This window comes from Lepisma saccharinum, chromosome 23 (assembly GCF_977018435.1).
Source record: "Lepisma saccharinum chromosome 23, izLepSacc3.1, whole genome shotgun sequence".
NCBI classification, from domain to species: Eukaryota; Metazoa; Arthropoda; class Insecta; order Zygentoma; family Lepismatidae; genus Lepisma; species Lepisma saccharinum.
The window spans coordinates 59360277-59377796 of NC_139251.1; the positions used below are offsets into that span (position 1 = coordinate 59360277).

At 38.6% G+C, this 17520-nt stretch overlaps 1 protein-coding gene across 1 annotated transcript in view; it reads left to right on the top strand.

Annotated features, from left to right (window-relative positions):
* The window catches only part of LOC146005526 (cell adhesion molecule 2-like), a 181600-nt gene that overhangs the window by 129136 nt on the left and 34944 nt on the right, over positions 1–17520 (top strand). The window contains exon 3 of the mRNA XM_083144772.1: positions 15002–15137. Within this exon, the coding sequence (XP_083000898.1) occupies positions 15002–15137 (136 nt within the window). The remainder of the gene's footprint in view (positions 1–15001; positions 15138–17520) is intronic.

The window sequence follows — 17520 nt, forward strand, 5'->3', positions numbered from 1 at the left end:
TTAAACTGAAGGTCCAGTCCCGATTAGCCTTACTGTGCATAAAGTGGACTTAAAACAACAATTCATTCAATCAATCAATTCAACCAAATTTGGTATTTGTGGTTCCAATGGTTTCTCAGATGTCCAAGAATTAGAACGTGTCAATTGTACTTTTAATTGTTTAGTCCCCTCCCCACACACGAAAGGATGTGATAATCAATATTATTTATGTTTGCCTAAACTAGTAATTTTAATGACTTCAGTTGTATAAAATTCTAGGTCTTCGCACTTGGCAATTTCTGATGTATCAGCAGGTCGCTCTTGATCAGTGTTCCGAAAGTTACGTTTTAAAGTAACTGCATTACAGTTATGACTACTTGATTCAAAAAGTAAATGAAATACAGTTAGTTTAAATGTAACTGCGTTACAGATACGGTTACCTAATTCGTAAATTAACTAGGTTACAGTTTTAAAGTGATTCTGTTACAGTTACTTGATTCAAAATGTAACTGAGTTACAGTTTTAAAGTAACTGAGTTGCAGCTTTAAAGCATCTCTGTTACAGTTACTTGATTCAAAAAATAACTGAGTTACTGTTTTAAAGTAACTGCGTTACAACTATGGTTACTTGATTCAAAAAGTAACTGAGTTACAGTTAAAGCTTTAAAGCAACTGTATTACAGTTACGGTTAATTAATTAAAAAAACTAACTGACTTACTGTTACAGTTTCAAAGTAACTTCTTCACAGTTACTGTTACTTGATACATAAAGTAACTGAGTTAAGTTTTAAAATAACTGTGTTACAGTTACGGTCAATTAATTCAAAAGTAACTGAGTTACAAATTACAGTATTAAAATAACTGCGTTACAGTTGCCGGAGTTACAATTACCCATTAAAAAACTGTTACAGTTAGAGGTACTTGAGTAGAATTATATACACTCTATCCCGGGAATCTCTGGAGCAAGCGTCTGTGCAAGTAGGACTCGAGAGAACTCGACCAATGAACACGTAAGAGAAAAATGGAGGGAAAATCGCGGCTGCAGCTACCAGTCTTTCTCAGTAACGCTCACTGATTTGCCCGGCCTATTCGCTTTCTCCCCTTCCATACCATTTTTCGCAACCTTGCTCCACACATTCCCGTGACAGAGTGTAAGATTACTTTGATTCCTGAAGATAGTATTTTGCGAAGAACGTCAGGCCGTTTATTTGTTAAAGAAAGCATGATTTAATTAAACATAATCGTAAGAACATGAGGAACAATTTCTGCGAGGCTCTTCCCTCCGCGGCACTGTTGCCAACTTAGCTCTTTTGGAGCCAGATCTGGGTCTTCCGTGCACTCGTTTGGCTGTGAATTGAGGCGCCCGCCCCGTGACCCTTGAGTTCGGTCCACATAGACCAGCTTTTGCCATGAGTATAATTTTTGCACGTGAGGTGATATTGTTATATTGGCTTTGACGTCACAATCCCCCTTAACTCCTCAGCTACTTTTTATAGCGCCTTGGCTGACGTGAAGATCACATAATATTTTTATCCAGGAATCATTTATTTTCGATTTCATACGACCATCGGTGGACTATTGAGATGGGTGATGCCGCCGGATCTAGACGGTTAAAACTAAGAATAAATTGTCATCACTTTAAAGTTAACAGTAATAGGAGCGACCCCAACCCCTTTCACCCCTAAAATACCATAGGAATAACTTTATCCAGCCCTCGTAAATCTAGCTCCTTGAAAATTAGTTTTAACTAGATTCAAGGTAAAAATTAGCTCCTTTATGCGCATCAGGTATGTCAACACTGCCAGGATGGCTGTAGGAGCCAAAGAGAAATGTATTGCGCTTACGGGAGTATTATTGTATTTGTTCTCTTGGGAATATCAAAGTTCCGATGGCGTAGAAAATTATGTCAACGGAAAGAGGACAGATTGAAGATGTAATTGACAGGCGAAAAAGTCGAAACATCCATTTGATTAGCCGTAACTTGAAGTTGATTCGCCATAATTAATACATTGGATTCTGAAAATTATACTTCATATTTTTCAAATATCCTGTATAGCTTAATAATCAACATTAAAAAAGCTTTCACTTGCAACATGAGGAGAAATTCATACTCACTTATGCGCCGGTTTATTTTTCAGTAGGTTCGGGCGATATTGAAATTAATGCACAACTGGAGCGAAACTGTCACTTTTCCCTTACGTTGAAATTTGAGAACTAGACAGACTTAACTAACTTGTCAGATTTTCCATTTTACGACAACAAATATTTTTTTCATCCAGAAATAATGACTGAATTAATGCGTTTGCGCCTTTTTTCTATAAATCAATTATTTAACACAAAATTGACAATATTGAACAGCTCATGGGGGAAATACAAATATATTTGTTTTGTATAGACTGGCGTGAAAAATACATTTTTTTCATTTAATGTATACACTCTCTTTCGCAATGCAAGAAAAATACATGTCGATTGCATACTTTTTTAAAGTTTTGAAACGAGGAAAACCTGTAATCGAATTTAACAAAGGAAAGCAATTTGCAGTACTTTTTCAAAAGTCTCCATGTGTGCTGCCATCTTTCCGTCGGTTTGGAACTTCCCTTCCCAGAGTTCAAAGGGGCATTGTGCCTCGAATGGTCGAACAAAGGGGTTGTCTTATTCTTTCTATTCCTCTTGTTCCCCTTCGCGTGTCACAAACAAATCAGAGGGCCAGAGGTGTCTGGGGACGAAGGCCGAGGGCAATCATCGATTGGCTGAACCGTGACTGGAATCCAAAGCGAAGCCTGTTCTTTATTCTTGCGTATGTCAAGGTCGAATCGAATTTCTTGCTTAATCGATTTCTGTTTCCGAAGGAAAAATAACATACAGGATGTAACAGGAAAATGAAACACATATTTCTGCGGCTGTGTCCGAAATGTCCATAAAGCTGGTTTGAAGGAGGGTTGTTAAAGGTCCAGCTTGGAATTTTAAATAAATTCAAATTCCGGTCCAGGAGAGAAAATCAGCAAGCGAAAATAGGTTCTGGACCATAAAGAACCTTTTTATGTTTAAAATATTTCAATTCGGTCCAGGAACTTTTTTTTCCGGATCAATTTAAATACGGTCCAGGAACAGAAATTTTGCAGCTAAAAATACAGGCTCGAGCAGGACTCGAACCCGGGTATCTGGCATACCGTGCCATTTCTCTACCACTTTTTTTATTTATTTATTTTTTTATTACTTGACTTTCTATTTACAACTGCATGGAACATGCTGATTTCATGATTACATTTAAAGGTTATTTCATACTAGGATACAGTACATTTAAGAATTTTGCATATAAAATGTTCTTTATGGTTGACGACATACTGTGAAATATGTGATGTAAGTAATTTACAAATTGGACGTGAAAGTCAGGTTGCTCATAGGTGGAGGCAAACCAAGCATAATGCCCCAGTAACCACTGTACACTGTTCTGGTTCATTCTTGGGTGGGAAAGAGAAGGTGATCAACTGTTATATTCTTCTCACTTGTGCGACAGATTACACTCACTAGTTTTGAGACATTTCCAGGACGTAGCAGTTAGTTGGCATTCACTGAGCTTATGCACTAACGTTTCAGGAACGTGACATATTGAACATAGTGAGGGTCCGCCATGTGCATGGCATGAAGTTTCACGCCGGTCAGCAGTATTTGATGCACTATCACGTACCACGCCGATCGTATCCTTGAGGGAAGATGTTTCGCGTGAATGTTTTCCACACCGCAGGCCAACGAACTTCCGGGTGTCTTGCAACTATTTTACAAGCCTGTTGAGACGCTGCACGCATCCCTCTGTACATTTGCGACACCATTGGAACTGGAAGGGTAGGAGTTTGCAACAAGCAGTAGCAGACCTCCACTAAAGTATCTCGGAGGTACCTAAGGTTGTGCGGGAGGGTAGTAACGTTTATGGGGGAATCCAAATGTATGTGAGCCAAGCAGTCTCGAAGGACATGAATGGTAAGGCTACCAGGTCTCTGAATGAATCATCGTCTCTATGTCCGCTTGGATGCGGAGAGCCTGGCTCTTGTGTTCCACGTGAACAAGCTTCAAGCCTCCGCCTGCAGTAGATAAACCCAAGGTCTCGTGATTAACACGTAGAAACTGTCCATTCCACACGAACCAGTTCACTGCAATCTTCAGCTTTGCTACATCAAGCTTGCGCATCGAAAGTATTTTGGCTACAAACCACACTTCGAAAGAGCATACATGTTAACAAACGTGACTCGTGATTGCAAACTGAGTGTTCGAAACTTATGAATTTGCAGCATTGCTTTTACACCTCCAATCACTCAATCATAATTTATTTGAATCATTCTTTGCAGAGAATGCATAAATATAACACCAAGTATTTTTAAGTTGGCAACAGCAGGGAAGTATTGTACGGGTACGTGTGTCGGGTCGGTACTAAAATGCATCAGACAAACTTTTTGTACATTAATGTAAAGGCCTGAATGCACACCAAATTTTGTCGTTAATTTATGTACCGTGGCAACATCTGCATGGGACTTAATTAGAATGTTTACGTCATCAGCGTAGGCTAAAACTTTTAGAGATTTCGACAGAATAGTAATGCCTTGTAACCGAGCTTCCAGTGAGGCAAGCAGGGGACGTAGCGAAATAGAAAATGCTAACATTGATAATGGATAACCTTGTCGTACTCCTGTATAAATACGAAGTGATTTTGTCAAAAAACATTAAAGTGTATTTTCGATTCGGCGTTGATATAAAGCCCGTGCAGGGCTGAGAGAAATGTACCCCGTATTCCAAATTTAGTTATGGTTCAGAGTCAAACGCACGTTCGAAATCCAGAGCTAGAATCGCTTGAACACGTGTACTTCTTTTATTTTGATTACTGGTAAGAATTTCACACAGCGTTTGCAGGACGGCATAGATGTTTTTGTTTTCACCATAAACATATTGTGTGTCTTCCACCAAGTTGACAGAGTGCGGCATTAGTCGTGCAAGCATACAGCGTGAGAAAATTTTATAGTCTGCGCACAGTAGTGTAATGGGGCGATAGTGGGTGATCTCTGTGGGCTTTGCACGTTTCGGTACTAACACTATGAAACCGGTGTTGGAAGATTTACTCATTTTATGTTGCTGAAAGACCGCGTTGGACCACTCTGTTAAGGTCGGCCCCACGAGCGTCCAAAATGTTTGAAAGAACTAGTACGAAGCCCATCTACTCCAGGGCTAATCAGTATAGAATTACTACAGCAATGCACCTTCTATATTGCTAACACTACTAGAAAAGGTGTACACATGAGGATTCATTCATGGGCAAAATATCAATGGCTTCTAATTCTAAATGACTGCTTGGTTGTAGTGCAGTGCACGTCACTATATTATGTAAGTTATTTATGCAGCATTTATTTATTTATTTTTCAAACTTAAGTACGTGGGTTGGAAATTTAATAGTGGCAACACGGCCATGAAACGTATCCGGTGCTTCTCACTTATACCACATTTTAGTTTGATACCTAAGCTACCTCCCAGTAAATAGACTCTTCCCTCCAACACTAGGCGCATGCGCAGTGACGAGAGAAGTTGGCGCCCTAACGTTGTGTAGTCAGAACCCCACTAATGTGAAAGTTATTGTGATTCTCGTGTACAATTGTGATGGTGTTGTCTTAACACATACTGTACCTCCAGGACAGAGAGTCAATGCACAGTATTACTGTTCATTTTCGGATCATAAACTGCGATCTGCGTTGCGAAAGAAGAGGCGACACCTTTTGCTGAACCCTTCTATGATTTTGCAGGGCAATGCTCGGGCGCATGTAGCGCAACCTGTGACTGATTTGCTCGATGGGGCTGTCAGATGCTGTACCAACCCCCGTGACTTTGATTTCATCCCTAAGATGAAGCTTTCGAACTGTTCCATGCAATAGACCGCTTCATTCAAACCTTCAACAGAACAGGCACTGCTACAGAAATACTGCAACTTCCATATCGCTAACAACAGTTGTACACAATGTTGCCGACTACATCGAAGGGCTGTAAAAGTTTCACAGAGGTATTTCTTATGTATCATTTTAGAATAAATAGTTGCCACTATTAAATTTCCAACCCACGTATTTATGAAGCAAAAGTTTTTATATTTTGCAGTTCCGTTTTGTCCCACTTTCCTTCAGGAGAATATGGAAAATATCCCGTTTTGTTGTTTTAAATATCTGGTCACCTTCAGGGAAATGGATGCAATGAATCAGAAAATGGCTCTCACAGGCAAGGTTTAGATGATGCAGGTAATATAGAGAAATTCTTATATTCGCTATACAGTGACATGAATTAACTGTCCGTTAACTGTCTGTTAAACGATGTTTAACAGATTAATAAGGGACCAGGATTATGTAAAACAAAACATAAGAAGAACTCCATTCCCTGTTACGATCGGTTGGGAGTTGAAACCTAGTCTACCGTAAGTTACGTGTATCTCAGAACATTAGAAAGAAAACAGGATTGAAAGTACAGTGGGATCCATGAGTATTACCGTGCAAATTGTCCATCTTCGTGCACTTTATTTGACCCAATAAGAGCTTCAAGAATTAAAAGGAAACTCAAAAGAGGCTATTGGCATCTCCCGCAGCAGCATACATAAAACTCCATCGCTTAAAATACATAGAATGGAAGAAAAACATTTATGAAAATAGTCATGCACAGTTTGCGCGGTAATACTCATGGAACCCACTGTACGAGTTACTTGTAACGCAATTCTTGAGGAAATCTAACCGAAACTAACTACTTTTAAATGTAAGGAGCTGTAACTGTAACAGAGTTGCTTTTTTACATTAGAAGTAACGTTACAGTTACTATATGACATTTCAATTGTTAACTTCAAGTTTTGTAAGGGCTAAATTTAGCAACCCTGTTTCCAACTACGTGTCTTCTCTGGATGCTAAGGTCAAAGGATGTTTGTAAAATCGTCAGACGCACATGCTAAATTTGCTACATCCACGCTATATTGAAATTCGTCAATTCTAATTTAGCGCGAAAACTTCAGTGATTTGGGCGTAAGGTGGGAAGAAAATAGTTTCGAAAAAGAGGTATAGATGGCAACACAAGGATAAAGAATGTATGTAAATTCTTCACGGATAAGTATCGACTTAGTGAAAGTCAAAATATGATAGAAAGATGTGTAAATGACGAAAGCAATGTATAAAAAATAGATAAAGTGATTTTCATCTTCAACAAGTTCAAGCCTGTAGTCAATTTTTAGGCACGCGTAATGAAGTTCTCGGCGAAGTAAAAATTAAGGGGCTCCAGAAGTACGCTAATAGTCTTAAGTGTTATCGTCTCATGTTGAATTGGTATTCATTTGAATCATGGTAGTAGAGCTAGAGAGAATTCATTGTTGAGGAAGTAGGTTATTGTTGAACATGAAATGGAAGAGAAAGGAACATGTGCAAGAGGAAAACATAAAAAACAACATGGCCGGCATACGAGCGATTTTTAAAATTAAAATCATTCAAAGTTCAACATTCAGCATTAATCGCACAACATTCTTGACATTGAGGATGACATCGTCTTGCTCCACGAAGGATGGTAACATACTTAATTCTCACCACAGTCATTGCATGTCGTCTTTCATTTCAGGCCCATAGCAAGGCTTTCTTTTCTTTAATAAAGCAAATAATATGCGAAAGTGGTAAGGGGCTCCTCTTTTTGACGATTTTTCTTCATTGAAAGCAAGAAAAGTTAAATTCAAATTGTTTTTTTACTGAGATCAGTCGGTTTTATAAATATTTTGTCAATTTTACTTAGAATAATGTGTAACACACAGATTATAACAATGTTATTTTTTTCAAACAAAGTTAAATAAATTACATTTTTTCCTGCTGAGAACATAAAGGGTGGCCCAAAAAAGGTAATCCAACACATAAAGTAACAGTTCTACATTAGTAATGTTTACCTTTTTTTGGCCACCCTGTACAACACGCTGTCTTTAATTATTATTCGTAACATTTTTTGCTTCTTTTACTTGTAAACTTATATTCAGGAATCACACTGCTGGAATTTTCTGTTTTCCAAAGAATCAGCAAGAGTGTATTTTTAAACATGTTCTTCAGACCCCAAGACATAAATTAAATATTCTAAAATATGCTAAACTTTTCTTTACAAGAACAGAAATGCAATCTACGAATATTTAAAAGTAGCCTTTATTAGTTTTTAATGAGTTTTTAATTAGTTATTCTTCGTTTCCTCATTTTAATATGTGTATGATGTAAATATCACAAACCATGACGCACATGAAATGTGTTGCTTGAAGCTGGGTGGATTGAAGCTCTATAACTGTACAACTAAAATATATGTGCACTTCTTTATAACCAGCATTAAATGTGTCGTGCTACACAATAAAACGTGTATTCATCTCCTCCTCTGCCAATTAGAGGAAATTCACCAAAACTGACACAGGGCTCCTAAACCGACACACCCCTATTTCACAACCCAGAAGTCCTGCCACGTAACGGCAACAGGGTAACTCTATTCTCTAGGCTCTGAAGATATTGTGCGACCACCGAAACAAGTGTTCGTGACGGTTTTCTTTCTGTAGGGAGAGATTTTTGTTTTCGGGTGATTTCAATATTTTTGTTTGTCTGTCCATAGTGCTGTATTATTCATAGTGGAAGGATGAGTCAAGTTGTATAGTTTTAATCACGTTATTGTAGATAGAATAACGATTCCGAATATATATTTATTTCAGTTGTGAAGATTGTAGATTTTTTAGATTATTGTTGTTGATGACGTGGTTCCCTAAACCGACATACGTCAGCAATTGAGTTCCCTAAACCGTTGCGCCAGATAAAGATGCTCTAGATGCTGAATGTATTTTTTGTGAAGTTTAGGCTCAACTTCAATCTGCAGGTGCAGAACATGACATACACTCTGTGATTTCTGAAAATTACTTTATTTGTGTTGCCCTTAAGGACATTATTTCCATGTTTATTGAAGGAATCGGTTTATCCTATAGTAGAACCCATTAAAATATTATTACATACATTTGGTTGTGTTGCTTTGTAACATAATTCCTTATTTAAACAGGTATGTCGGTTTAGGAACCCATTTCCTCAGATGGCATGATTATACCTTTCGTGAAAGAACTATTTTGTGAAACAAAATGTTGTTGAAATAGATCTCGTTACACAGCTTATACTTGGGCATGGAATTGATGTTCACATTGATGATTCTACTTCGGAAAATTCTTTCTCTACTCCGAGTTAAGGTTAAAAAACAAAACGGTATGCCGGTTTTGGTTTCTTTCCTCTACCTACTACCGGGTGGCGACAATTATACTCAGAGCCCTCTGTAGCCCGTTCGAAGCAACGGATTGTGATGAAACTTGGGTCGCGTCCGAATCGGCAGCAGATGTCGCCTAGAGCACCGATCCATCCGGAGAGTGAGGTGGAAGGCGCGACAGATACACGCTTGAACTCGCTGTGGCCCTACGCTTGGCAGACATATTCCAACTTTCACTTTGTACAGACAACGTTTACTAAATAGACGATGTAAAACTCAGTAATACTTGGATCATTTTATCGATAACAGTGATTGTAGAAAAATTGTAAGTAGAGAAATGTTTTTAATACGAGGGTTAAGTCATAAGTCATCGCAAATATTTTTTTTTTCTCTCGAACAGGGGACAACTCGAAACATCTAAGATGGACGTTTGAAAGTGTATGGACTGTACCTTCGAATGAAGCCAGCCGATAAGTCTGGATGCAGGAGGCTCTCGTAGGAAAGAGGCAGAACACAGGACATTGGACAACAGTCTTTTATTATGGCATGAACAACAATTACCATTACCGTATATCTTTGTCCTTGGACACAGGATGCCCACTGCGAGAGACAGATCGGCAGTTGACACTGTGGCCCGTTTGAAGACCTCCACCCACCTCGCCACTGTTTCATAGGACATGGCATGCACACCCAGTGCTTCCCGTAGCTCTGTATAGCATTCCCATGCATTTCTGCCGTGGAGAACTGCTATTTGAATGTACGAACGTTGCTCCTGCTTCATGACCTCCATTTTCGAACGCTCTCACTCACCGGCTGAACTTGTGTGCATGTTTACTACCCCACCGTTGTTCACATACACCATCTGGTGGCTTCTTTCCATACACTTTCAAACGTATATCTTAGATTTTTCGTGTTATGCCCTGTTCACGAGGAAAAACATAGTTGTCATGACTTTACCCCGGAGCGCTTGGCAATCCAGACACGGTCTTGGTGGACAGGCAATGGAGACCATTAGAAAGTGAACGCTGACGAAAGAAATCGTTCAAATTTTCACCAGTAGGTGCAAATGTGGTGCTGAAGTAACAACCACCTGTAATTTGAGTTTGCGGCCACCCGGTATGAAGGAGACTGGTACTGATTACATCACCTTCCACAATGGCCGTGCCTGTCTCCACATCCCGTTAACATTATGTATTGCAAAGTTAACGTCTGTGCAAATAAGAATTGTGCCATTGAAGAAAAGCTTCTAAAAATGCGTTATGTTAATTGGCAACAGGTAGGATTTATAAATTGTGGGTCCCTAAACTATCCTATGTTTTAGGTCCTATCGACATTATTGTCATTAGATTTGTTACTATGATACTTCACTTGCACTAATTGCATGTTCTGCATTAATAGCACTTGTAAACTTTAAAAAATAGGCACATGAGATTAAAATTATTCATAAAACTTCAATAAAACAATAAAGTTAGATTTAACAAGAGAACACCCACCTGCTGGCTTCTATGGCAGCAAATTGATGAATGAGAGACTCAAAGTCAATTTCTTGCAGAACATCAGCATTCGTTGTGATAGATACCAAACTAGAATGTCTGCCATACGACGCTAAATTTCTGAGAGAAGTTTTAATTATTTTCAGAACTTTGAACTGCCGCTCTTCACTGGTAAAATTCTCAGAGCAATGTTAAGATTTGGGAACAACAATGTTAAATGTTTGATGTAAGAAGTTATTTAAACGGTAGACACTTCTTCCTTCTACTTCTATAATGAAATAAGAGGACTTGACGTGTTGTCTTTTTGGAATCATTACAATATTAAGGAAATTTAATGGTCTATGGCAGTGGTTCCCAAAGTGTGTGCCGCGAAATGTTCCAAAATTTTTGCTGATCTGACACTTACTTGTTAGTCTGTTCATGGCAAATACTTTTTACAAATAATATGTTTCTGAACTTGAAATATGTTTTGCTTTTTACCTTAAGGCAAGCAACCTGACCACACTGAGCGTTGCAAGTGTTCTATAGGCTTACATTCTGACTTGGGCGCCGTGGAAAACTCTTGAAACACTAAGGCAGAATTCACACTCAAGAGACAAACGACACGAGAGTTTCACACCAAAGAGACAAGCTGCAACACTTGTTTCTTGCTCGATTCGCATAATGATACCGATACAATTGCATTAATCAGTTTTTTAGTCACCCGAAAAAAAAACGTAAGAAGAGACATTGTTACATGTACATGTTTTAAAATTTGTGCAAGTTATTGAAACTCGGGAGAGGCATGTTGTGCATGAAAAACTGAGAAATAATATGCACTGAGCTAGACCTTCCAGCCTGTATAAAGGGAATACCTAAACACTAGAGAAATGATTTTCAACCTTCTTGAAACCATGACCCGGTATTTCTTTTAAGTCAATGCCCTTAGGCCAAGAATTTTCCTCGTAAATACCTTTCCAGTATTTAAGATTTTATGCATGAATCAACATCAACCCATGAAATTAAATATTGAAAAATAAATTCTAGCATGATCATAAAGAGTAATAATAGTTTGATTACGTTTAGGATTGTTGACAAATATAAAAATATGGATGACGAAGTGGGAATTAGTCTATTTTTCCCTAAAATGGACTTAAAAAACGAAAACTCACAACTCAAATATGATATTGGGATTGTTTTATTTGTCAACCACTTTCAGCAAAACCTTTCGAAGCTCAGTATTGTTGATACGAGGGCCCGGCGGTTGAGAAACAATGCAATAGAGTACTTTACCACGTTCATTAATCTATTTTGGACTAAAGTGCCTCTATGAGCTGGCTTTTTAAAATAGAAGCAATCACGTCCTAAATACCCTAAACACTACCTCTATACACGATGTAGAAAGAAAATTACAGCAGGTAACTGCATCAAAAAACTTGATAAAGCGAAAAGAACGTTGTGTTTAAATCTTAAAACATTGTTCACATCGATACTTTATTACATGAACAAATTAGAGCTTGAAACATGTTGTAAGGCCTCCGGTTAGGCTCTCTTCCAGAGTCTACATATAGGTCGTTGGAATGAAGCTTTTACTGCGCATTCGCGAACAACAAACTGAGGCCAAACAGGAAACTGCACAGTCCGAGAGACCCGTAAGAGTCATTCCATGCGAAATCAACACAGCCTCCAACCTGACCATCTCCGATTTTCATGAAATTTGGGGAGTTGAAACTATGCATGGAACTTAGTAACTATGAAAATTTTTAGTCTCGTGCGTTAAATTATTCAAGGTCAAAGTTAGCAGAAATTGCCCTTTTTGAGTCCGCTTAGCAATACTAAATGTGCTGTAACTCCGCCACTATTTCGCCTAGAAAGCTCAAATAAAGCTTATTGTACAGGAAATTGAACAAGCTTTCCAGTGATATATTGATATATAACAAGCCCACCTTTCGATAAAAATATAATTTTGTCACGTGACCTTGACTTTTGACCTTGAATATCTCAAAACATGTCATCACCAAAAATCGTGAAAAAAATATATTTGGTCCCTCATGCCATACTCTAAAACATATCAAAAAATCATTCTGGGACTGCAGTGGGATCAGAAGATACAAAATAATATGTTTAACTATGTGACTGATAAAAGCCTCATTACATGAACTATGACGAGTCAAAAGTCCTTTAACACCCCCTACAAAATGTAAAGGAGTTATCCTGGGTATAACTAGTCATGAAAGAAATAGGTTAGGCACAGGGAGATCTCTAGCTGTGTGTGTCAAGCGCAGGTCCGGCATATTGTTGACCGCCATTTTGAATTCAACGCAAACATTTTAAAGTAAAGTGGGTGATGTGAAATATCAAATCAGGCTAGAATTTCACGAGAAATGATGTGACGAAAGTTTCTCCAACGTATCTTTAGCCAGCAAAACGTTATACGCATATCTTTCACTTACGATATATGCACATTGTAGTGTTGTCAATATTCCTGTGAGCAGACTCGTTGACGTCTCTCACACTCACATAGAACATTTGGCAGTAACAGGTGCAACATCATTGCAAGCAACAACTATGCCTTCTCTCAGATGGTCAATATCAGGGACTTTTAATGCATGCACCATTCTCTTCAAATGTTTCTGAAGGTAAAAGTCCTCCTAAGATGTTAGATCTGGGGAATGTGCAGGCCTTTTAATAGATCCCCATCTGCCCATCAATCTACGTAGAAATTTACCATGAAGAATGTTCACATAGTGTGGTCACACACTGTCCTGTTTCAAAACTCTGGAAAAGTGCCATACCCCGTAAGCAAGGATGAAAAACCTGTTCACTTAACATAACACATCCAAGAAGCCCTCACCATTTAAGGTTCCGTTGTTGAATGTGAACCAACCATTCCCGTTCTCCATACACTATACCACATCATTAGCTTACCAGGAACAACCATTTGGCTGGGATCTCTCTACTGTAGATTATCAAATCACAGGTATTGCGTATAATTTTTATTAACTTTACCGGGAACATAAAAATTAGCCTCGTCACTGAAGAATTTTTCATTCCAAAGGAAGTGTCACGTAATTGTTTGAGATCCTTTTCCCAATATTCTCCACTATTCAAGTATTTGGTGAATGTTGCTGATTAAAATCATATGCAATGGTGCGTATACTTCTTTCTGTCCCAAGATGTCAGCGTGATCTCAACGAGTTCCTAACAAGTTAGGAGCATTCTTAATTCTTTGTTTTTAACACCTCGTAAAGGAGAAAATGATTATAAGCATGCAGTAATAATTTTTTACTGGTTAAATATACTTTGGAAAAACCTTCGGTGCTTCATTTCTTGTGAAATTCTAGCCTGATTTGATATTTCACATCACCCACTTTACTTTGAAATGTTTGCGTTGAATTCAAAATGGCGGTCAACAATATGCCGGACCTGCGCTTGACACACACAGCTAGATATCTCCCTGTGCCTAACCTATTTCTTTCATGACTAATTATACCCAGGATAACTCCTTTACATTTTGTAGGGTGTGTTAAAGGACTTTTGACTCGTCATAGTTCATGTAATGAGGCTTTTATCAGTCACATAGTTAAACATATTATTTTGTATCTTCTGATCCCACTGCAGTCCCAGAATGATTTTTTGATATGTTTTAGAGTATGGCATGAGGGACCAAATATATTTTTTTCACGATTTTTGGTGATGACATGTTTTGAGATATTCAAGGTCAAAAGTCAAGGTCACGTGACAAAATTATATTTTTATCGAAAGGTGGGCTTGTTATATATCAATATATCACTGGAAAGCTTGTTCAATTCCCTGTACAATAAGCTTTATTTGAGCTTCCTAGGCGAAATAATGGCGGAGTTACAGCACATTTAGTGTAGCTAAGCGGGCTCAAAAAGGGCAATTTATGCTAACTTTGACCTTGAATAATCTAACAATTACAAGACGCACGAGTCTAAAAATTTTCATAGTTACTAAGTTCCATGCATAGTTTCAACTCCCCAAATTTCATGAAAATCGGAGATGGTCAGGTTGAAAATTGCACATATCTGTGTTGATTTGGCATGGAATGACTCGTAAGCGATATGAGACACGTGCAACTTATCGTGTCGCTTCGGTTCGAAAGGTACAATTGATTACAGTGTGTTCACTAGTGTTTGGGAACCAGTAATCTATTGTCATTGTCACTTCTACTCCTTCAGCGTCTCATTTTTGTGCAATATGTGAGATGGTTACTAATTAAAAACAGAGCTAGTAATGACTGTTTCGAATGATTGAATTAATTTCTTTCCACAGCACCATCTATCGTCGAAGAATGTGGTGGCCTTGAAGACTGTGAATCTGAAATCCAGCGGCCTCTATCGGTGCGAAGTGTCTGCCGAGGCCCCTTCTTTCGCTTCTGTGCATGGACAGGGGAAAATGGATGTCGTCGGTAAGTACACAGCATTGGCGGATTTAGTGGAAGGGGCACGGGGGCACGTACCCGTCCCAAAATGGATGAATAAGTATTATTAAAAGTATCGATAGTATTATATTACAATGAACAAAAATTTTCGAGCAATTAGTGTTGAATCCTCCCTCTTCACAGGGAGGATGTCATACTCGTCATTGAAATCAAATTGAAACAGAATTTCATCATTGGTTGACTGCCTTTTCTTGGGGAAGTTCTCTTGTTGACTTCTATCCACATTTAAAACCTTGCATTTTGTTTTTGTTTTTTGCCTTTTGCCTGTCCGGATTAAGCGAAGTCCGGCTTACCGGGGTCCGCATTACCGAGGTTTTACTGTACTAATAAAAACAGTACTAATATGTTTTAGATATCCCATTACCTCTAATAAGTAATGCACTATGTAGCATTCTTAAAACCTGACGTTTATGGCTGCAGAATAACAAGACTTTTATCTGTGTCTAGAAATTCGTTCTTAATTTTGACTTCCCTAACTTACCCGAGGAGGTGGGGGGTGGGGATTCAAGCCCACCTCTCTATTTTTTTCTTTTTTTCAACTCTGAAATTTTTTATAAGAAATTGAAAATACATGTCATTTTTCCCTAGGGTGTTCCTACTGTTTATGTATTACTTTTGTTCGTATAAACATAAGTGTAATATAAATAGGAAGCAAAATGCACTAGGTGGGCCTGTCATGCGCCATCCTTGAATGAGTGTCATTCCAGACATACAGATCAGCGAGAGTGTACAATTGGTTGGTGATAATGGTATTTCTTGTAATTATTATAATTAATAAGCAACTGCACCTCAGTCGCAACAAAAAAAAAGCATTAAGGAAAATTTATTATGGTTTTTGAGAGTTTAGTCTTTCCTTCCTTCTGGGATGGCTGCTAGGCTTCTGGCTGCATGGCCGGTTTTTCCCAGGATGTTTGCCAGTTGACATCCGGGAGCCAACTGAGCTCCACTTTTTTTTATTTTTTTTTTATTCTCCTTTGTAGGGGAGCTGGTGTCGGAACATGTTGGGACCAGTATCTTGTTAGACTTCATTAACTGGTGACGGCTACTTCAGGTACACAGTACAACAATTTATTTCATAAAGACAAATATTTACAAAAACCATCTGCAACTTTCGCAGTTGATTATAACTAAAGGTACGCGTTGCCAACTCATTTTTTTACATATTGCAAACTCCGTACTGAGAATTATCGTGATTTGACATTGAGAAAACACTAGCGGAAAAATCACTAGATGCACGTGTTACCATAACTAAAACTATGTGCATCCAGACAATACAATTAATAATGAGTCACGCAGGACTCTGCAGCAATACTAAACAGTTTAAATGACAATAATTGATAACTTTTACAGAATACAGCGACCACGCAGGGTCTAATAATAAGTGAAGCTAATAAACTTAGAGGTGGATCCGTCAACGTTTACAGAATACATTTAAACTAAAAGCGTATGCCTCGCAAGGACATTCCGCTTAACTCTTTCATCCGATATTAAAAAGAATATAGCGACCACGCAGGGTCTAATAATAATTGAATGGCGACCACGCAGGGTCGTTACAAATGTTTGCCCAACACTACTGTCCAAGAATCTCACGTCTTTCCATTCAACCGTGAATGTTTAACAACCTGCTGCTGGCACAGCACCTGAAGCACGAATGGCACAGACACGTACGCTCCTTCATGAGAAAACCTACACTGTTGGCGCCCCTAGCGGGAAATGTGGTACTTAACGTCAGATCACACGGACACCCATCTGCCCTTCAGGGTATGCAACCTATGACAGTTCATTTTTTTCGTTTTTACGTCATGGTGCCCTTTGCTCAGGAAATTTTCTTTGTTTTTTGGTGCCATTCAACACATGCCAATTTTCGTCGTTACCAGCTCACGCAGAACGCACACCCACCCCACTCCCGTCATCATCTTCGTTCGCGTCCTTTGGGGAATCCCTTGCGCCGACATTGCACAGCATTGCCGCTTGATTTTTTGACAAGAGCGTACCCAATTTCTTAGTGGACCGCCCAACACCGACGATTTCTCTCCACCCGTTTTGCCATTATTCACTTCGGAAAATCATTTTCCCACGTTTTCAAACGTCAATAACTTGGCAACAAAACCGTTTCCGGAATTTCCTTACATGAACTTTCCACCTTATTTTCACTCGTACTATCACCTCCCAAGCGTTGTAAACGAACTTACGAAACACCCTGTATATTGAATTTGAGCCTTACATGATAAAATTTGAGCCTTACTCAGCCAAAGTTGCTGAGTTCAGGTTCCATAGATATTAACAATAGAACCTGAACTCGGCAAATTTGGCTAGAAACTACAAACGCGGTGTGAGCCATAAAATAAAG